A 23,781-nucleotide genomic window follows, 5' to 3' on the forward strand; every position below is an offset into this window, starting at 1 on the left:
AGCGTCAATTTATTTTCTAAAACCCTTGGACTTACGTCTTGAACTGCATTATTTGATTCTGAGTCAATATTGCGCCCGGAATCCTTCACTACCGAGACAACCATAAAACCGACGTTTCGACCGTCTTTGCAGCAGTCCTCTTCAGGCAACTAAACAGCATATTGTAGATACATACCGAGAAACATAACAAAAGCAGAACAGAAAACAGTTACTGAGTGAACCAAGTCAGTGCGGGAAACATAACAAAAGCAGAACAGAAAACAGTTACTGAGTGAACCAAGTCAGTGCCGTTTATTTGCGTACATTCACAGAATGTGCAGAAGGTGTTTCGCTAAGCTGTATGTTCTTCCGTGATGACGAGTCCGGGCCGTGTTAAGCGATGATCGTCCTGGCAACGCCTGGGGCAGCGTAGACGGGGGCAGGAGCGACTGCGGCCCCCTTGCGGACGACGGCGTTGAAGCCGTTGACGGGGTCAGCGACGTACTCGACGATGCGGACGGAGCCGTCGGGCTCGACCAGGCTGTAGCTGCCCTGGACGACGTCGCCGTCGCGGGACTCCTGCTGGCTCTTGGCGTCTCCGGTGATGGCGTCCTGCACGCTGTAGCCGTACGTGTACTGCGGGTGCGGGTCGTATTCACCGGCGGCGATGGCGGCTGCCAGTGGCGTGGCAATCGGCGCGCGTGGCACCACCAGCTGCGCGGCAGCGGCGCACACCACGGCGGCGAGGACGATCAGCTGCAAGCGGACAGGCCAGGCTCACTTAGTACACCGCGTCCCCCTGCCGTCACCCTACACCTCAGACACGTCTAAAAATGGTTCAAATGGCTCTGAGCACTATGGGACTTAACATCCGAGGTCATCAGTCCCCTAGAACTTAGAACTACTTAAACCTAACTAACCTAAGGACATCACGCACATCCATTCCCGAGGCAGGATTCGAACCTGCGACCGTAGCAGTCGTGCGGTGCCAGACTGAAGCGCCTAGAACCGCTCGGCCACGTCGGCCGGCTACTAGTAGGACTATGGGTATCCCTGTACCAGAATTATAAACTGATTTTGGAAATTATTAACTATTCACTGAATATTATTTCGTCACGCAGCTAACAAACAGTTCGTTGACCAATCACTCTCCTTTCACGTCACCTCTCGACCCTCCCAGCCTTTAGAGGAACGTCGAAGAAAATAGCCATGAGCACCGTTATTCTGACGGGGATAATTGATGCAATACAAAAGCGAGGAATGATAGTGAAAATCGAGTATCTTCAAAACAGTTCAGAAACATTTTGAAATTAATAATTCACTTCATTTTTACGTATGTAAAAATAAAAATTCCTGATATTACTTGTAAGTTCAGAAATTTTCAAAATACTATGTCTAGAATTTTTAACGGATTGAAATGAAGCGAATAGGAGTACAAGCCGTAAATTCGAGGGATCTTCCATTAAAATATATTGTGAAATATTTCTCAGTTAATAATTTGCCTAACTGCAGGCGTTTCGAAGAGTCATCCAAGAAACGAAGATGTGTTGACTGTTTGTGCTTTGTTTACTTGAGTTTTCAGATTCAAATGGTTCTGAGCACTATGGGACTTAACTTCTGAGGTCATCCATGCCCGAGGCAGGATTCGAACCTGCGACCGTAGCTGTCGCGCGGTTCCAGGCTGCAGCGCCTAGAACCGCTCGGTCACACCGGCCGGCTGGCGAAGTGTGGACACGCCTAGTATTAATGTCCACTAATAGGGTGGTTTTGATCAGATAATGTGTGTAGCTTAGTTCGCGCTACTAGCTACGTGCACTGTTTGAGTAGTGGCAGAGTTGCCATAAAGCGCTCGGCGAGTGTAAACGATGCGGAAGGCGTCAGCGGGGCGTGCTGTGTGCAGCGGAGCGCGCCGCACTTGGCGATGCACCGGCTCCGGGCGCGGGCACTTGGCTACCAGCTCTGGCGAGGCCCTGGCCGCTCGCGTAACCGCGGGCCCGCCTGCCAGCCAAGGCCTTCGGGCCGAGCTGGCACTGTGTGGGAGACCAGAGCCAGCGTGCGAGTGCTGTGTGTGTGTGTGTGACCCAGTTTGGGCGCCCGGGAATTGTTTTTGCGTTAGATAATAGCCCGCCAGCCGGTTGCCGCGTCACTGCCCCTTGAGTTACCGCGCCGGTGAAAGCTGCCGTGTCTACCTGGGCTCGTGTGTGTGTGTGTGTGTGTGTGTGTGTGTGTCGCTACTGGAAGCTGGTCCCCTGCCACGGGCTACGCAGGCCAGTTTTGTTACATCTGAAGGTCACCTTCTCCGTAACATATCGAGCGGCCCTTCTTAAATGCGCATTCAACCGAACAGACGTGAAGCTATTCTGAATTCTCAAGGAATATTCAGTGTCGTTGCGACTCAGTCGTCGAAGCTGGTGATTGGAGGCATCTCTCACGACATGAAAAGGAGATCTTAAAAAACATTGTGCCATTTAAGTTTACGTCTCGTTCTGTCGCTATTTATGATCCCTCGTGTACAACTGACCGAGCGAGATGGCGCAATGGTTAGCACACTGGACTCGCATTCTGGAGGACGACGGTTCAAATCCCCATCCGGCCATCCTAAGTAAGGTTTTTCGTGATTTCTCTAAATCACTTCGGACAAATGCCGGGATGGTTCCTTTGAAAGGGCACAGCCGACTTCCTTCGCCATCCTTCCCTAATACGATGGGGCCGATGACTTCACTGTTTCGTCCCCTCCCAGCAACTAACCAACAAGCAATCGAGTACAAATTCAATTAGCAAACTGACATACAAAAAAAAAAAAAGAAATGTAATCAATAATCTATTTTCAGTACGTAATTATTATTAAATTTTTACAAAGAAACTGAAGACATTGCATATATAGATTACAGAATTGTAGAATTTTCTACAATTTGAAAACATCCACAACTAAAAATAAACTTATGAATCACTATGGAAAAACCCACTCCGATCAAAAACTGTTATTGAAGGCAAGGAAAGGAAACAAATATCGGGCCTGGTGATCTAGCGGTAAGGTGCATGCTTCGAAAATAAAAGCTGGTGGGAGCGAATCGCGGTCGAAACACAGATTTAAGCCTTCGTTTTAACCTAGCCTTCACCTCTGAACTATGTCACGAGTCACCAAAAACAACATGTGATTCGGATTGCACGTTGAACTGTAGGTCCCCTTTCCCCGGTTGGATAACTGGGGTAGGTTAGCGAAATGGTAGTCGCCGAAGTGGCAGCCAATTAAGAGACTTGCACCAGGCCTTTGAGCCACACGAAATTATTAGTATTACTACAACAAGTCTTCAATTCCAGATGTTTAGGATGCGATATCAGGTTAAATAACGATAATGATGAACATAATAAAATCAATAAATTTCATCACATATGTGGAACTACAAACAAAACATTAAAGAACAAGACGAGGAAAGACACAAAATTAAAATTTTGCAAAAAAAAAAAAAAAGAAAGAAATAGCTGTACCTGTCTGCCTGGCTCTATGGCAGTGGATCTTGGACTGAATAAAAGAAAGGCAAAAGCGCAATACAATCGCCTGAAATGAGATTTTTAAGATCGTTCAAAGGTTGCCCAAGGATATTATAACAAATCTGAATATGCGGAAGATCTAGGAATTTATACCTTCAACCACCACGTGGAAAAATGTAGGGAGATATGGAAGCAACGTCTTTAACGTATGGAAGAAAGCAGAATTCCAATCATTCTAAACAAGTACAAACCCTCAGGAAAGAGGGAAAGGAAGACCGAGAAGTAGACTATCTTAAAAACGTGAATCACGGACAGGCATATTGCCTAAACTTTGAAGTGAAGAAGAAGAAGAAGAAGAAAGTTTTTAGAATTGGCTTTACTTATAAATATCTTCCCCTTCAGCCTTTTTGATTTAAGTTTTCTTGGCTGATTTCAGTCAAATGCTAGAATGATTCCTTCCATAAAACGATGACCTGTTTACTTTGATAGATGTGTCCATGTGAACTAGTGTCGATTATGTAGTCACCATGACACTGGCTAGATGGTACACTGCAATGAGCGCTTGTTATTTTCTTCTACTGACCACCAACAAAATTAGTCGAGAAAAGACGCCGGCATAAATTACGTGAGTCTAAAGTCATATGCACTTACATCAGTTTCTTTTTCTTTGCAGTGCTGAAACTGTTGAATGTTTATGATTTCGCGTGTATGCTCATTGATATTTGGAGAACTTTTCTGTAAACTATCGTAACACTAAGCGTAGCTTGAACTTACTGAGCAACAGTGTCGCAATTCGAAAAGCATATTTTTGTTCCAGGAGCACCTACTGTTGACGCCACAAGGAATTTTTTATATAAATTCGTAAATATCCCCTACACATATTTCATGATAAGATAGTGGACAGATATTTAAAAAAGTAAAAAGGGCCCAGTGAACTTATTTGCAACTAAACAGTGATTATTTCCTCACAAAGACTGAAACAGAAAGATAAAGCTTACTGAAACGTCCGATATCTATTATCCGTTATAACGAACAGCCATAAAAGAGGAAATGCAATGCAAATATCATTTAGTACAGAGTGATGTTGGCATTTATTTGATTCTTGTATCAGATGTTACTATTGCAATGCACGCAAACTTGGCTGACTGAGCTGGAGTCAGAATAACATTTGGAAAGAGCGGGGACGAAGACGCTTCCGACTATCCTGCTGGTTTTTCTAAATAGATTAGGCTAATGCTGTAATAGTTCCTTTGAAGGCGATACGGTTAATCCTGCGTTATCCTTTTCCAGTCCGAGCACGTGTTCGACAGCATATTAGTGACAGAGGAGCGGTGATGAGAGAATGAGTTTACCCTGTTCCACGAAGTTAACGAACGTGTTAATATTGCCTGCATTCAAGCTGAAACTTAAATCGCCTTACGTAGTGGCACTTCCACTAAGGATACTTGAGTAAAATATTTATTGCTACAAATTAGCAGTGAAATAAAATACAATAATCGCAGTGGCTGTTGCTGTGCTAATGGGCACAGCACTGTGTGACTAGTAATGTTGGTGGCGACCGGACACCAAATACTACCGGCCTACAGTATCCAAACATGCAATTTCAGAACTAGGGAGTCCAGACGCCATGATAAAGTGCCCTACAGTATATGAGAACAGAATGCTGAGTGACCGAACGCTTTTGTCGGATAGTTCTATTAAATTTCTTCCTAAATCACTAAATTATACGTAGCAAAATTCTGATTTTATAAGGAATGCGTTGATGTACATGCTTTTACAGATGCACTGCTTTACTTCTGCAGAAGAAAACTGCGGTCCTAATCCTATATTTCATCACTGCATCCATACGAGTTTAGCTGAAACTGTTGAAAGCAGCTGGGCATGTACGACAACCATTGACTATAGCCATGATTTACACCAAGCGACCGCCTCAATAGTCAAGATCATCAAAGTACACTTGTGATGCTCGATTTGGAGCAGAAATTTGGAGAAGAAATTTTCACCGCTAATATTTCGCTAGCGTCTTGAAGAAAAATAACAACCGTAATGTTCTTGATCCTCAGTTCTTTCGTAATGCTTTGTAGAAAATTCCGACTCATTCCGCAATATTTATGAAGTGGTACGGTAGCGTTATTGTCCGGGGCCCAGTATATGTTATTAGAGATGGTTAGGATATATGCATATATGCCTCCACCGGGTTTCACGCTCCCCTAACCCCCCCCCCCCCCCCCTCCGTCACTACCTACTACACAACACTGTACACGCAATCTTTGCGGTCATTTACACGAGACAGTCACGCGCAAGATCACAAAAACCAAAACGTTATGGGGAAGACGAACCAGAGACGGCGTTTCGTTGGCAGGACATTTAACAGATCAATAACTCTATTAAACAAACACCTACAATACGACTGTCCGTCGTCTTCTGGAGTATTGCTGCGCGGTATGATATCCTTACCAGATAGGATTGACGGAGGACTTCGAAAAAGTTCAAAGAGGGGTAGCTCGTTTTCCATCACGGATTTGATACGTGAGCTGCGGCGGCGGTCATTGAAACAAAGGGGTTTTTCGTTTCAGCAATATCTTTCACGAAATTTCAGTGACCAACTGTCACTTCCGAATGTGAAAACATAGGGAGAAATGTCCGTAATACTGTATATCAGAGCTCGCACGGAGAGATTTAGGCGTTCATTCTTTCCACGTGGTACTCGAGGTTGTAGCGGTCGCAAAAACGTTCTATGCTCTCCCTGCCAAACACATGAGTGTGAAATGCGTAGCAGTCATGTAGATTTAGATGAGTATGTAGACAAGTGACATACAACCCACTCAAGAGGCAGCAATCAAGCCGTGAACCTGCTCTTCATTCACGTGGAGCAACGGTGAATACAAGCTTCCTATTAGCGACTTATTTTTATCCAATTCACCTCTGAAGTTATATTTAGCTCCCGCTTCGACGTATCAAGTGAAATAACTATCCAGCGTTGGTCTGGAATTGTTCCAGAAGAAAATAATCCACTTAATTTCTACCGGAGCGTTGTGGGAGTTATCGTCTTGGAGGAAACCACTGAGATATCCGTTCGTACATAAGCGCTCATACACGAACACTATTTTGTACGGTCCTCCCATTAGTAAAAGGTAAAAGAGAGACCAGATAATAAAAGAGTCTTCTGCATTCCACTCAGTTACTTCAATAAGAAGTCGAGGCACACTGTCATCTGCCTTTGTTATACGTTGTGCTTGCTGTTTCTTCTTTATCTGCCGCTAAACCAACTGATATTCTGAAAGCAGTACTCTGGATCCAATGTATTCATAGAAACACAAGCTTCTGTCGTTATGTGCATCATTTATTATGCAAATCGAGATTTGTCCATCACCGAAACCGTGAAAGATAGACTTATCTGACAAATAGTCTCATAATGTTATCCCACGAAATGACACCCGTCATTTGGTCTAGTATGTTACTTTACAGATGTCCGTTTCTAAGGTATTCACTAGGATGATTACGTAATCAAAAGTCCAATAGGGCACTATTTCTTTCCCTAGTACTCCGTCTTCAGGCCATTGTGGCCTACCGGGACCATCCGACCGCCGTGTCATCCTCAGTGGAGGATGCGAATAGGAGGGGCGTAAGGTCAGCACACCGCTCTCCCGGTCGATATGATGGTATTCTTGACCGAAGCCGCTACTATTCGGTCGATTAGCTCCTCAATTGGCATTACGAGGCTGAGTGCACCCCGAAAATTGGCAACAGCGCATGGCAGCCTGGATGGTCACCCATCCAAGTGCCGACCGCGCCCGACAGCGCTTAACTTCGGTGATCTCACGGGAACCGGTGTACCCACTGCGGCACGGCCGTTGCCTATTTCTTTCCATAGTATTGGACGTTTCTAGACCGAACCGATCATCTTTAGTCACACTCGGTTTTCAATCGCCCTGAAACACTTCAATGTAATTATGTACACAAAATCTATATGTTTCTGACTCCCATTCAATTACAGAACAAAAATGGTATCCTGTGAAGTTAATACTATGGTTTAGATATGGCAACAATGTAGTTCAGCTGGAAATTTTTGTCTTTCAGTCTATGGACGCTCTTCGTGGCACTGGAGCAACTCACCTTAGAAGCCATGTTGTTGTTGTGGTGTGCTACTGGAGGTGTACACTGGCAAGACAGAGTGAAGCCCCGCTTTATATACCCACTGACCAGTTGCAGACCCACTCCTAAAACCAGCCAGCCTGCATTTTTTCTGCGACGGAAGCTATTTTGAGGACGGACCATCTGTTGGAGCGAATTAATTTATATTTCTGCAAAGGTGCTCGCGTGTGCCTTTAACAGTACGGTATCGGATAATTAATGACTGTGGGTGGCGAACGCTGAAAGTGGTCTCCCCAGCATATGGTACGGAGGTCTCCTGAAATACGAGCGAGGCTGCCGCAGTTACGAGAGTCTCGGCAGGCCATCTGCTGTTCGCTGTGGGAAGTCCTGAGTACCTGCTCCAGTCTTGGGCGGCGACATCTGTTGCCAAGGACACGTAGGCGCGCGAAAAGTATTGCTAGCCTTGTCTGCTACCACGCCTATTGCAAGCCGGAACACTACCTAATAAAAACTACCAAAAAACAACGCAAAGACATTTTGATATGGCCACTGCAACAGTAGTCTATCAATTCAAGTTAAATGAAATGTTTACACTTCAGGAAGTCGTTTCTGAAAGTATTTGTATGGAGTGGAGCCATGTATGGAAGTGAAACGTGGACGATAAATAGTTTAGACAAGAAGAGAATAGAAGCTTTCGAAATGTGGTGCTACAGAAGAATGCTGAAGATTAGATGGGTAGATCACATAACTAATGAGGTATTGAATAGAATTGGGGAGAAGAGAAGTTTGTGGCACAACTTGACTAGAAGAAGGGATCTGTTGGTAGGACATGTTCTGAGACTTCGAGGGATCACCAATTTAGTATTGGAGGGCAGCGTGGAAGGTAAAAATCGTAGAGGGAGACCAAGAGATGAATACACTAAGCAGATTCCGAAGGATGTGGGCTGCAGTAAGTACTGGGAGATGAAGAAGCTTGCACAGGATAGATTAGCATGGAGAGCTGCATCAAACCAGTCTCAGGACTCAAGACCATAACCACAGCAACACTTCGTAAAAAAAATCGATGTTTTTTTCCTTGTTGAACATCACTATCAATTTGCTGGGGTAGGTGGTAAGCATAGTTGTTAGACCCTCATATGAAATCACGTCATAACAATTAGTGAAGATCGCATAGTGCCTCCTGGCAGCTTGAACTGACATTTTGATTCTTAACATAAGTTGTTCTCCATTAGGTAGACTATCACGTCTAGTCGTTTCATGCAAAGACTTTGAAACACACTGTATGTAAAAATTAGATTAGATTTGACGAAGTCAGTTGTTATTTTACAGGACGATTTCGTCACGATGTTACAGACTTTCGGGGACAATGGAGAAGTGTCAATGTATCAATCTCAGTTAAGGGACCCTGATCCGGAATCGACCGATTTGAAAGTTATACGCGAACATCGTCGTGGTGTCTGACAGTGGAATACATGTATAGGCACTACTGTTGTTGCTAATATTGTAGGTTAGGCATCTTTCAGAGGTGGTAGTATGGAACAAAGTAAGAAGAAAATGTCCAGTAAATATGGACTCTAAAACGCATGTACCATCAGAGCTATTGGCATTGTTTCAGTAGAAGAAATGCTTTTGAAAGTGGTGAAAATGAGCAGCTGCTCGTAGCTATTTTTAGATTTGCACTTTAGTGCCCATAATTAATTGACAGTTTTTTCCTGCTTTGGTCCATACTACATCCTGAATAACATGGAAGCCAAAGAGCTTGCAGCAGAAATACACACTACTGGCCATTAAAATTGCTACACCACGAAGATGACGTGCTACAGACGCGAAATTTAACCGACAGGAAGAAGAGGCTGTGATATGCAAATGATTAGATTTTCAGAGCATTCACAAAAGGTTGGCGCCGGTGGCGACACCTACAACGTGCTGACATCAAAAAAGTTTCCAACCGATTTCTCATACACAGTCGGCCAGCGGTTCCAGACGCTTCAGTTTGGAACCGCGCGACCGCTACGGTCGCAGGTTCGAATCCTGCCTCGGAGATGGATGTGTGTGATGTCCTTAGATTAGTTAGGTTTAATTACTTCTAAGTTCTAAGGGACTGATGACTTCAGCTGTTAAGTCCCATAGAGCTCAGAGCCATTTGAACCATTTCTCATACACAAACAGCATTTGATCGGCGTTGCCTGGTGAAACGCTGTTGTGATGCCTCGTGTAAGGAGGAGAAATGCGTACCATCACGTTACCGACTTTGATAAAGGTCGGATTGTAGCCTATCATGATTGCGGTTTATCGTATCGCGACATTGCTGCTCCTGTCGGTCGAGATCCAATGACTGTTAGCAGAATATGGAATCGCTGGGTTCAGAAGGGTAATACGGAACGCCAGCGGCCTCGTATCACTAGCACTCGAGATGACAGGCATCTTATCCGCATGGCTGACGGATCGTGCAGCCACGTCTCGATCCCTGAGTCAACAGATGGGGACATTTGCAAGACACCAACCATCTGCACGAACAGTTCGACGACGTTTGCGGCAGCATTGACTATCTGTGCGGAGACCATGGCTGCGGTTACCCTTGACGCACGTATTCGTCATCGCCATACTGGCGTATCACTCGGCGTGATGGTATGGGGTGCCATTGAACTCGGTCACCTCTTGTTCGCATTGACGGCACTTTGAACAGTGGACGTAACATTTCAGATGTGTTACTACCCGTGGCTCTACCCTTCATTTGATCCCTGCGAAACCCTACATTTCAACAGGATAATGCACGACTGCGTGTTGCAGGTCCTGTATGGGCCTTTCTGGATACAGAAAATGTTCGACTGCTGTCCTGGCCAGCACATTTTCCAGATCTCTCACCAATTGAAAACGCGTGGTCAGTGGTGGCCGAGCAGCTGGCTCGTCACAATACGCCTGTCACTACTCTTGATGAACTGTGGTATCGTGTTGAAGCTGCATGGGTAGCTGTACCTGTACACGCCATCCAATCTCTGTTTGACTCAATGCCCAGGCGTATCAAGACCGTTATTACGGCCAGTGGTGGTTATTCTGGGTTTTGATTTCTCGGTATCTATGCACCCAAATTGAATGAAAATGTAATCACGTGTCAGTTCTAGTATAAAATATATGTCCAATGAATACCCGTTTATCATCTACGTTTCTTCTTGGTGTGGCAATTTTAATTACCAGTAGTATATGGGTTTCATATTATCAAGTCCTCATAGCTTTTAAGGTAATTATTTTAGAGCTTTTGCGAACTGGATATTTTTTTCTTGTTTTGGTCCATACTACCAGCTCTGGACATTGCCTACGCTACAATCTAAGCAAAAAGAGTACCGGTACATGCGTTCCACTGTCAGAAGTAGCTTTCAACTTGACCGTTTCCGGATCAGGATCCCTGAACTCAAATTGATACATTTACCTTCCTCCATCATCCGCTGAGAGTTTGTAAATTATCGCAGAATCACCCTATGTATCTAATCTAGCAGCCTTACACATTACAGAATGGATTCGAAAGCATTTTCTGAAACTGTGCATTTGAAGCCAGTATTTCGGGCAATAACATGTTAGCATGAAATTTATTATGCGCAGCTACACAAAGTTCGTAATAACTTTAAAAAAATTCAACAAATTTGTGTGTAAACATATTTAGGAATTGTTGTATAAATTGTTAGGCCCACTTGTAACGCATAAGAATACAAACAAATTGCATATTAATTCTTGCTCCCTGTAAAAACTCCGTCCATGGGTCCTGGCGCCACAGCGGTATTTAGCGACCGCCGTATCATCCTCCGCCAATGACGTCATTGCATGCGTTATGAAGGTGCGCAGGGTCGGTACAGCAGTCTTCCGGCCTTTGGCGGTTTTCGTGAGCTGCAGCCGCTGATTCTCAATCAAGTCGCTCCTGAACTTATCTCAGGAGGCCTAGCCTTACCAACAAGAAAAAATTCCCGGCGGTACCGGGAATCGAACCCGTGTCTCCGCCATCAGACGCTCTGACCTATCAGCTACGGATGCGGGCAACTTCGTGATAGTGGTCAGTAAATAACACGTCTTTTCAAATACAGAAATGATCCAAGAACAAAAATGAGAAGAACTGAGAATATTTTTATAGAGTAAGCTCGTTTGTGAAGGCTGACTTCAGATGATACTAATCTTAATGAGAATTGTTATATTCGTCTCTGTAAGTTGAGCGATCTTTAAGCCCCACGAAAATAAGTTGTATCCCGGCAACAATATGCGTACTTAAACTGGAGCGGAACAACACAGAAATTCGTGACGTAAATGATATTCCAGCACGAGTCCGATCACTGGAAGTACCAGTAGTCCACTCCCGACTGTTTATAGAATCGAATTCCCATGTATAATACAGCTTGAAGCATTTGATTCCTGTACAAATGCGTTGATGTGTTAATTATTTATGCTGAACAGGTAAGAGAAAAATGTTCAAAAATGTTTGAAATTGTGTTTGAAGACTGTTGGATGTCATTAACTGCTCTCATTATCAAACACTGGATGAGTATAGTACAGGTAATTTGCATTCCGTTTTCAGTAAAAACTAGTTCTTCATTCATCTAAAGATTTATGACCTTTTCTGAACTGTGGTGCTTACGATGACGTAATTTTGCAGGTACATTCAGTGATACATGTGGATAGTGACTGCAAAATATACTGCGAATAAAGTTAGAGTGAAGAAGCAATAAGTTAAAACGTCATGGCTGATGTTGCAGTTTCAGTGGGCGAACAGCGATAATGTAGTAAGTGATAGACTTTTTCCTTTCATCATTTTGTGGAGGTTCCAAATCATAAAAAATTTCGTCAAGTTTTGAAAGTATGTGTAAAGTTTGTTGTTGTTGTTGTTGTGGTCTTCAGTCCTGAGACTGGTTTGATGCAGCTCTCCATGCTACTCTATCCTGTGCAAGCTTCTTCATCTCCCAATATGTACTGCAGCCTACGTCCTTCTGAATCTGTTTAGTGTGTTAATCTCTTGGTCTCCCTCTACGATTTTTACCCTCCACGCTGCCCTCCAATACTAAATTGGTGATCCCTTGATGCCTCAGAACATGTCCGACCAACCGATCCCTTCTTCTTGTCAAGTTGTGCCACAAACTCATCTTCTCCCCAATTCCTCCTCATTAGTTATGTGATCTACCCATCTAATCTTCAGCAAAGTTTTTATTTCTTCTCCATGGATTTTAATACCTACTCCGAACTTTTCTTTTGTTTCCTTTACTGCTTGCTCAATATACAGATTGAATAACATCGGGGAGAGGCTACAACCCTGTCTCACTCCCTTCCCAACCACTGCTTCCCTTTCATGTCCCTCGACTCTTATAACTGCCATCTGGTTTCTGTACAAATTGTAAATAGCCTTTCGCTCCCTGTATTTTACCCCTGCCACCTTTAGAATTTGAAAGAGAATATTCCAGTCAACATTGTCAAAAACTTTCTCTAAATCTACAAATGCTAGAAACGTACGTTTGCCTTTCCTTAATGTTTCTTCTGAGGTAAGTCGTAAGGTCAGTATTGCCTCACGTGTTCCAGTATTTCTACGGAATCCAAACTGATCTTCTCCGAGGTCGGTTTCTACTAGTTTTTCCATTCGTCTGTAAAGAATTCGTGTTAGTATTTTGCAGCTGTGGCTTATTAAACTGATTGTTCGGTAATTTTCACAACTGTCAACACCTGCTTTCTTTGGGATTGGAATTATTATATTCTTCTTGAAGTCTGAGGGTATTTCGCCTGTTTCATACATCTTACTCACCAGATGGTAGAGTTTTGTCAGGACTGACTCTCCCAAGGCTGACAGTAGTTCTAATGGAATGTTGTCTACTCCCGGGGCCTTGTTTCGACTTAGGTCTTTCAGTGCTCTATCAAATTCTTCACGCAGTATCATATCTCCCATTTCATCTTCATCTACATCCTCTTCCATTTCCATAATATTGTCCTCAAGAACATCGCCCTTGTATAGTCCCTCTATATACTCCTTCCACCTTTCTGCTTTCCCTTCTTTGCTTAGAACTGGGTTTCCATCTGAGCCCTTGATATTCATACAAGTGGCTCTCTTTTCTCCAAAGGTCTCTTTAATTTTCCTATAGGCAGTATCTATCTTACCCCTAGTGAGGTAAGCCTCTACATCCTTACATTTGCCCTCTAGCCATGCCTGCTTAGCCATTTTGCACTTCCTGTCAATCTCATTTTTGAGACGTTTGTATTCCTTTTTGCCTGCTTCATTTACTGCATTTTTATATTTTCTCCTTTCATCAATTAAATTCAGTATTTCTTCTGTCACCCAAGGATTTCTACTAGCCCTCGTCTTTTTACCTGCTTGATCCTCTGCTGCCTTCACCACTTCATCCCTCAGAGCTACCCATTCTTCTTCTACTGTATTTCTTTCCCCCATTCCTGTCAATTGTTCCCTTATGCTCTCCCTGAAACTCTGTACAACCTCTGGTTCTTTCAGTTTATCCAGGTCCCATCTCCTCAAATTCCCACCTTTTTGCAGTTTCTTCAGTTTTAATCTACAGTTCATAACCAATAGATTGTGGTCAGAGTTCACATCTGCCCCTAGAAATGTCTTACAATTTAAAACCTGGCTCCTAAATCTCTGTCTTACCATTATATAATCTATCTGATGTCTTCTAGTATCTCCAGGGTTCTTCCATGTATACAACCTTCTTTCATGATTCTTGAACCAAGTGTTAGCTCTGATTAAGTTATGCTCTGCGCAAAATTCTATCAGGCGGCTTTCTCTTTCATTTCTTAGCCCCAATCCATATTCACCTACTATGTTTCCTTCTCTCCCTTTTCCTACTCTCGAATTCCAATCACCCATGACTATTAAATTTTCGTCTCCCTTCACTACCTGAATAATTTCATCAATTTCTTCGTCATCTGCAGAGATAGTTGGCATATAAACTTGTACAATTGTTGTAGGCGTGGGCTTCGTGTCTATCTTGGCCATAATAATGCGTTCACTATGTTGTTTGTAGTAGCTTACCCGAACTCCTATTTTTTATTCATTATTAAACCTACTCCTGCATTACCACTATTTGATTTTGTATTTATAACGCTGTATTCACCTGACCAAAAGTCTTGTTCCTCCTGCCACCGAACTTCACTAATTCCCACTATATCTAACTTTAACCTATCCATTTCCCTTTAAAATTTTCTAATCTACCTGCCCGATTAAGGGATCTGACATTCCACGCTCCGATCCATAGAACGCCAGTTTTCTTTCTCCTGATAACGACGTCCTCCTGAGTAGCCCCCGCCCGGAGATTCGAATGGGGGATTATTTTACCTCCGGAATATTTTACCCAAGAGGACGCCTTCATCATTTATCCATACAGTAAAGCTGCATGCCCTCAGGAAAAATTACGCCCGTAGTTTCCCCTTGCTTTCAGCCGTTCGCAGTACCAGCACAGCAAGGCCGTTTTGGTTAATGTTACAAGGCCAGATCAGTCAATCATCCAGACTGTTGCCCCTGCAGCTACTGAAAAGTCTGCTGCTCCTCTTCAGGAACCACACGCTTGTCTGGCCTCTCAACAGATACCTCTCCGTTGTGGTTGCACCTACGGTACGGCTATCTGTGTCGCTGAGGCACGCAAGCCTCCCCAGCAACGGGAAGGTCTCTATGGTTCATGGGGGGGGGGGGGGGGGGGTAAAGTTTGTTACAAATGAGTAAAGTTTGTTACAAGTTACAAAATGCTCTTATTCTCAAATAATGGATGAGTATAATCTGGGTATTTCTGTGCGGTGAGTAACACGTCTCAGGAGGTATACACAGTTCTAAATATAACTGTGTCGGCCGAAGTGGCCGAGCGGTTCTAGGCGCTTCAGTTTGGAACCGCGCGACCGCTACGGTCGCAGGTTGGAATCCTGCCTCGGGCATGGATGTGTGTGATGTCCTTAGGTTAGTTAGGTTTAAGTAGTTCTAAGTTCTAGGGGACTGATGAACTCAGATGTTAAGTCCCGTAGTACTCAGAGACATTTTTTGAACTATAACTGTCCTACTGTATTAAACCATAAACATAAGATTATAACTCTTAATCAGTAGATTGTTACAGCATTTAAAATTTTTAAATTCGGTCACTAATTATATGACGCACCGAGAGTGTAATTTTTGTTGGCCCTGGAAGCTTTTAGATGGGCAACTAACTGTGGACCATGTTAGACATTTAGCTGCAAAACCCTCTGCCCACCAATGACGTAACTGCTTCTTCAGCAAAATATCCCGCCAAGAATGCGCGTCACATTAAGAAACTCCGTTTTCTAAAAACTTTGCTCTGTGTCTTCCGACCTCATGACGTCACATAAATTTTACCAACCGGCGTTTTCGCGTCCAGCAGCTAGCAGCACCTCGATCCCCATGAATCCATGGACTCTGCATGTCAGCTGGGTTCACATCGGTAGAGGCTCTGTAACGGCGTGCAGTTGGGGTGATGTGGGACCCCTGCTACTTCTGGATACGACTCTGACAGATGACACGTATGTAAGCATCCTGCCTGATCACCTGCGTCCATTCATATCCATTGTGCATTGCGACGGACTTGGGCAATGGCAGCAGGACAATGCGACACCCCACGCATCCATAGTTGCTACAGACTGGCTCCAGGAATACCCCTCTGAGTTGAAGCACTTGCGCTTGAACATATATGGCACGCCTTGTAATGTGCTGTTCAGAAGAGGTTTCCACCCTCTCGTACTCTTACGGATTTATGGATAGCCCTGCAGGATTCATGGTGTTAGTTCCCTGTAGCACTACTTCAGACACTAGTCGAGTGCATCCCACGTCTTGTTGCGGCACTTCTGCGTGCTGGTGGGGCCCCTGCACGATATTAGGCAGGTGTGCCAGTTTCTTTGGCTCTTCAGTGTATTTCAGTTACAGAGAGTACTGAAGATCCAAGTCAGCTGTGAAAAGTTTATATGTTGAAAGCACATTTTACGTTTATACTCGGAGTCCTCGCTTCAGTATATCCCAGCACAGCACGAACCCATTGTTCTTGCCAATGGTCAAATTTTTGTAATTGTTTCCTCTAGTTTATATTCGATGAGTATCAAGCAGATAATAAAACATTTCAGTTTTGTTAACGAAATCATGTTCCTTAGTTCGCTTGCAACACCCCCAAAATTCTACATCTGCATCTATACTTCGCAAGTCACCTAATGCTGTGGGGCGGAAGCTACTCTGTGCAATACTGTCACATATCCCTTTCCTGTACCAGTAGCGATTGGTGCGCGAGAAGACCTTTGGTTGGTAACCTTCTGTGAAAGCTCCAATCTCTCTAATTTTTTCTTCGTGGTCTTTTCGCGAATTATTCTTAGAAGGTAGCAGTATACTGTCTGACTCTTCTAGGAACGTACGATCTCGTAATTTTAACAGTATTCCACATCGTGACGTACAGTGTCCTCTTGTACCCTCTGCCGCATGAGTTGGGAGAGCATCTCACAGTGACGCTTCCACACTTACTAAGCGAACCTGTAACAAAACACGCTGCTCTTTCTTGAATGAGTATTTCTTTAGCTACCTCCTTCGACGCTGGACTATACATTCTCAGGATTCATCAGTGAATATGAGTTTGGCACTTTACTTTCCTGCGATTAGTTTCATGTGATCGTTCCTCTTTGAATCGATCCATACAAATATTTCCAGATACTTAACGTGTAACTATACAATAATAGTTCTTTCCACCTTTTTATGCACAATGCGTTAATTTTTTATGTTTATGGTCAATTGTCAATTCATGCACCACGCGTAGATCGTCTGCAGGTTTCCTTGCAAGTCGTTATAATATTCTAGTTTTGCTATTTCTCTATACACAACAGTATCATCTGAAAACAGTCTCACTGTGATTACGGTTTTATCTACAAGGTTATCTACACATGCAGTAAACGCAAATGGTCTTAAAACACTTCCTTCGACTGCACCTGCAGTTACATTCTAGAAGTGTAAAACGTTTGAAACATTTAGTTCTTATTTCTTTCGATTTGCGATACCTTGGCAGTTGTGACCAAATATTCATCCAGAAGGAAGGATTCTGTGTGTGTGCCAACATCAATGCCTCGTACCTCGTGCACATCAGTGTTTGGTGATTCTCTCCGCGTAAGGGAGTTCTGCTTGTTATGCTGCGCGCGGCCCGCCATGCAGTCACGTAATGTGGGTTGCCTGCCCATGATTGTCGACACACTCATTTTGCGGAAGAAAACTAACGCGCCAATTCTCCCGGTCGAAATAGTTACACAGGTAATACGTAGATGTAGAGCGACTATGGTATTCTCTAATGGATATTTTGGGGGCAAATATCTTGCCCGTTTGTTCAAATTCCCTGCGCTGCAACGAAAACATCGACCAAACGCTAGAAAAGTACGCGCCTAGTAGACCGTTGAGATGCCGTTTCGTACTAAAACACTATGGGGTATCTTCTTAGGAAACATTGACTAAGACAGAGTTACAAAGTAAAGCATACGTTTTCAGACAGGAACATGTGAATTTAAGCGCTCCCAGCTGCATGTCAAACAATGCGTGTTGTCTCCACTAACTACCGTGGCAATGTGTTATTGTAGGACCTTGCCCAATAATAGTAACACGTGGAAGCGGCTAATACATAGTACAGGACATAGTGCATTGATATTTATTCTACATCTACAGGTATGCTCTTCGTCACTTTATGGAGTGTAGTGGAGAGTACTTTGTGTATCATCGCCAGTTCCCCCTTCCCTGGTCCAGTTGCGAAAGTTGTGTGGCAGGAACGATTGCTAGTAAGCCTTCGTGTGAGCTACAATCCCTCTAACTTTACTTCCATAGTCTTCTCGTGACATACTCATTTAAGGAGGTAATGTTCAGGATGAACCAGAAATCCGCCGACAAACTTTCGAGGTTGTTCAGGAATAGTTCCAGAGTATTTTGGAATAAGGACACCACGGTCTGCGGCGAAAAATTACAGAGTGATAATGTCATTACGATTTATTCGACATGTTACCCCAGTAAAAACCATTTCTCAAATAATAACTGCAAAACAGTGAAAATCCCCACAAGTAATAATCCATTGTAACATGGAGGTACCCATCTTCAAGTAGGCGCGTATTTACAGAAGCTAAACTACTTTGAAGTAGTTGCAATCAGCGCGGAAACAGTTCAGCATAGCGTCGTTATGCAGCTCTTTCACTGCATCTAGCGAACCCCTTGCGAGAGGTGAATGTCAGCCACCTCTTCATCCGTAAACTCATTGGTACTGAAACTTCTGGCAGATTAAAACTGTGTCCTGGACCAAAACTCGGAATCAGGACCTTTGCCTTTCACGGACAAGTGCTCTACCGATTGTGTTACCCAAGCACGACTCACGAAACGTCCTCACAGCTTTACTTTCGCCAGTATTCATACCGCTCTCCTGTACAGCTAATGTACTATTAAGATTGCTGGAAAAACAAATCCAAGCAATGCTGAATGCAAGCTTGAGGGTGAAGAGGAAAACTGGCTTAACTGTTGTCAACAGCAACATCCGTGAGTGAAGTGAACAAATTTGTTCTTAAACAAGATGCACAGCGCATACTGTCAATATTCTCACTGTTGCGCAGATATTTGCAGCGCAATACCGATACAAAACTAATTTGAGCAAGAAACTAAACGAAGTGCAATAACTCTACAGGGTGTTACAAAAAGGTACGGCCAAACTTTCAGGAAACATTCCTCACACACAAATAAAGAAAAGATGTTATGTGGACATGTGTCCGGAAACGCTTAATTTCCATGTTAGATCTCATTTTAGTTTCGTCAGTATGTACTGTACTTCCTCGATTCACCGCCAGTTGGCCCAATTGAAGGAAGGTAATGTTGACTTCGGTGCTTGTGTTGACATGCGACTCATTGCTCTACAGTACTAGCATCAAGCACATCAGTACGTAGCATCAACATGATGGTATGAGCTGTATGCGTAGCTTGTACGAATTATAAATCAGAGCTTGAACTGACTGTGAGCCATATTCTCACTGCTGAAATAACCCAGTAGTTAGGCCAGCACAGAAGCAGATGGTAGCTCCAAATCCAACTGAAACCAGAAACGATCATGTACATAACATATACGTTGACATTCGCTGTTTATGAAGGACTTCTCACACATTCCTATACCATATGGCAGTACTCTCGACGCGTCATTGCTTATGCAGTCACTCCGAAGCAGCTTTGCATACCTGATGAATCGATACAGAGGCGCTCTTGTAAGTCACATACCTATTTCTTTCCGTAAGTATGTTATCACCGTTTCAATAATCGGTTGAAAGCCACGTCACTCGTTCCAACTGGATGACGTAAGCGCGCACGCATGCGAGGTGAGCGTGGAAAGAAGTGAGGAAGATTAGAGACTGCGGGCAAGCTTCGGCTGCGATATGACAGAGAAATAAACCACGAGACCCTATCAGAACAAGCATCCTAGCATTTGCCTTAAGCGATTTGGAGGAAACACTGGCCAGTGGTCTACAGGGGTTGGAAAATAATGCGGGAATGCCGAGAGAAATGCATGCTTGAACATAAATGCAGATGCTAGAAAAGCCTGCAGGTTGCGCTATTGTATCCCAGCAGGAACAGGACCCACGAATGGCCTCAATACTTTGCAAGTGTCAGTCGTGGTCAGAATAGTGTTCTCTGTGGTTTTGAATACATTATTACGGAGCTAAGTACGTTCGACGTGGGCAAATTGTTGGTGCCCGTATGGCAGGTGGCTCTATAACCAACCCAGCTGGAGTGTTCGGTATATCAAGAGCTCCGTACGGAAGATTTATATCATATACAGTGGAAGCGGAAAAATATCATACGCTAACACAACGCTGACGAAAGTGAGTGTTGAGTGATCATGTCGGTCGGTCATTGAAGAAGAAAGTGACAAAAAAGAAGCGGATGACACCTGCAAAAATCACTGCAGAACCGAATGTCGCATTCGGGAACCGTGTCAACATAAAAACAAAACAAAGGGAGCTCCATAAACTGGGAACTGTCAGGCGAGCAGGAAATGTGAAAACCTCACATCAGTGCTGCAAATTCCCGTAACAGGAAAACGTGATGCCAAATCTATACAGCGTTGACTATGGTGCAATAGAAGAATGTCATTTGGTTGGACTGGTCTTGTTTCATACTGTTCCCAGCTTCTGGCCGAGTTTACGTCCCAACAGTGAAACATGGCAGGCGTTCAGCGATGATTGGGCAGCCATATTGTGGTATTCCGTGGGCCTCTGTTACTCTGCGAGGTCGCATTACTGTCAAGAATTATGCGACCACTTTGACTGAACAGGTCCTTTCCGTGGCAAAACGCCCATGGTGCAGAGTTTATTCCCCAGTGGTGACGACACGTTGCAAGACCGCAGGGCCGCTGTTCACACAACCCACACCGTCCAGGACTGGTTTTCTGAGCACAAGGATAAACTGTCGCACCTCCTCTGGTCGCCACAGTCACCAGATCTCATTATTATTGAGATTTTGTGGTCTGCTTTGGAGAGAAGTGTGCGTGATTGCTATCCGCCTCCATCATCATTATCTAAACTGGCCTCTAATTTGCAGGAAGAATGATGTAAGATTCCTCTGAAAACCGTACAGGACCTGCAGGTGACTGGAAGCTTTTTTAACGGCTTCCCCACGCCGTATTAGGCATGGTAATGTATTGTTGATGGTGTTAGGACAGCAACCAGCCACAAATTTACTTTCAGTTCCTTTATTCAATGGGTACCGTTACCGGTTTCGAATCGTTGTGATTCACCCTCAGACGGTTCACACGCTTTCTTTATGACATTTGGTGTGTTTTTTACAGATTAATTGTAAATAATACATATGTAAATAATACATAATTATAAAAACGTCACAGACAGATAGTTGCGATACAGATTTTCGTTGCATGTGACTTACGTGAAACGTCGGTTTAAAGTGTTTGTTTTCGTAACATTCGTCCAACAGATGTAAATACATTCTCACTGCATTCTTATTGTTGCACACGTAAATTGTTCTCACTGAACACTTTAGATTTGTCACTGCGAAGATTTCTACCACGCACCACATGTTTTGATACATACAAAGTATTGGAGAGAAGCATAGGCCCACTTTCATACCAAATAGCAAACTTATTTAAAAAGAAGAAAATATCACAATCAGCTTCTCCACAAATAATAAATTGCAACAAAAAGTAATCCATGATGTAAATACCTCCAAGAATCCCTACCGTAAATCAGGAATATACAAACTCAAATGCGATAGATGCCCAAAATTCTACACTCCTGGAAATTGAAATAAGAACACCGTGAATTCATTGTCCCAGGAAGGGGAAACTTTATTGACACATTCCTGGGGTCAGATACATCACATGATCACACTGACAGAACCACAGGCACATAGACACAGGCAACAGAGCATGCACAATGTCGGCACTAGTACAGTGTATATCCACCTTTCGCAGCAATGCAGGCTGCTATTCTCCCATGGAGACGATCGTAGAGATGCTGGATGTAGTCCTGTGGAACGGCTTGCCTTGCCATTTCCACCTGGCGCCTCAGTTGGACCAGCGTTCGTGCTGGACGTGCAGACCGCGTGAGACGACGCTTCATCCAGTCCCAAACATGCTCAATGGGGGACAGATCCGGAGATCTTGCTGGCCAGGGTAGTTGACTTACACCTTCTAGAGCACGTTGGGTGGCACGGGATACATGCGGACGTGCATTGTCCTGTTGGAACAGCAAGTTCCCTTGCCGGTCTAGGAATGGTAGAACGATGGGTTCGATGACGGTTTGGATGTACCGTGCACTATTCAGTGTCCCCTCGACGATCACCAGTGGTGTACGGCCAGTGTAGGAGATCGCTCCCCACACCATGATGCCGGGTGTTGGCCCTGTGTGCCTCGGTCGTATGCAGTCCTGATTGTGGCGCTCACCTGCACGGCGCCAAACACGCATACGACCATCATTGGCACCAAGGCAGAAGCGACTCTCATCGCTGAAGACGACACGTCTCCATTCGTCCCTCCATTCACGCCTGTCGCGACACCACTGGAGGCGGGCTGCACGATGTTGGGGCGTGAGCGGAAGACGGCCTAACGGTGTGCGGGACCGTAGCCCAGCTTCATGGAGACGGTTGCGAATGGTCCTCGCCGATACCCCAGGAGCAACAGTGTCCCTAATTTGCTGGGAAGTGGCGGTGCGGTCCCCTACGGCACTGCGTAGGATCCTACGGTCTTGGCGTGCATCCGTGCGTCGCTGCGGTCCGGTCCCAGGTCGACGGGCACGTGCACCTTCCGCCGACCACTGGCGACAACATCGATGTACTGTGGAGACCTCACGCCCCACGTGTTGAGCAATTCGGCGGTACGTCCACCCGGCCTCCCGCATGCCCACTATACGCCCTCGCTCAAAGTCCGTCAACTGCACATACGGTTCACGTCCACGCTGTCGCGGCATGCTACCAGTGTTAAAGACTGCGATGGAGCTCCGTATGCCACGGCAAAGTGGCTGACACTGACGGCGGCGGTGCACAAATGCTGCGCAGATAGCGCCATTCGACGGCCAACACCGCGGTTCCTGGTGTGTCCGCTGTGCCGTGCGTGTGATCATTGCTTGTACAGCCCTCTCGCAGTGTCCGGAGCAAGTATGGTGGGTCTGACACACCGGTGTCAATGTGTTCTTTTTTCCATTTCCAGGAGTGTACATTTGACAGACAGGCAGAAGTTTTGAGATTAGATACAAAGAACATATTGATGCTTTAAGACTTGGTAACTTGGACAAATCAGTATTTGCAGCCCATATTGCTGAAGAAAACCATTCAGTGGGAAACATTGAGGACAACTTAAAAATTTTACATCTAGCAGAAAAAGGAGCCACTATGAATATATTAGAAGAAATTGAAATAGACATACACAAAAACAGCACCCCAAACCATATCCTTAACGAACAAACTGAGTTAGCTAATACCCCTTTCCTGAAAAATTCCAAAAATTACTTTCCAACCTCCAAAGTAAATAATATTAGTACACCTATCTGCAGACCAAGTAGCAAATTTATATGTTACTATAATTCTCATGATGCTAAATGTAATTAAATAATATACTATTTTACCTATACAGTACTTAATTTAACAATATCAACTCAAAACTTCAATGTCTCTGTACTAGTGTAAAAGGTATTACAGTTGCGTAATTGAATACATGATCTTTCCAAACATAGGACATCATCGTCAAATGT

The 23,781-nt window shown here is 44.2% G+C and overlaps 2 protein-coding genes and 1 pseudogene across 2 annotated transcripts in view; all 3 read right to left on the reverse strand.

Moving 5' to 3' along the window:
- LOC126162613 (cuticle protein 21-like) overlaps window positions 1-23,781 on the reverse strand; it is a 311,740-nt gene that overhangs the window by 94,963 nt on the left and 192,996 nt on the right. The window lies entirely within an intron of this gene.
- LOC126162624 (cuticle protein 19.8-like) lies at window positions 269-7,739 on the reverse strand. Its single transcript, XM_049919244.1, has 2 exons — window positions 7,588-7,739; window positions 269-735 (listed from the first exon to the last, which is right to left on the reverse strand). Exons 1-2 carry the CDS (start codon window positions 7,597-7,599, stop codon window positions 373-375), a joined length of 375 nt encoding a protein of 124 aa, XP_049775201.1. The 5' UTR covers window positions 7,600-7,739; the 3' UTR covers window positions 269-372.
- LOC126163230 (5S ribosomal RNA) lies at window positions 7,213-7,330 on the reverse strand (annotated as a pseudogene).

The sequence above is a fragment of the Schistocerca cancellata genome, chromosome 2 (genome assembly GCF_023864275.1).
Source record: "Schistocerca cancellata isolate TAMUIC-IGC-003103 chromosome 2, iqSchCanc2.1, whole genome shotgun sequence".
Taxonomy (NCBI): Eukaryota; Metazoa; Arthropoda; class Insecta; order Orthoptera; family Acrididae; genus Schistocerca; species Schistocerca cancellata.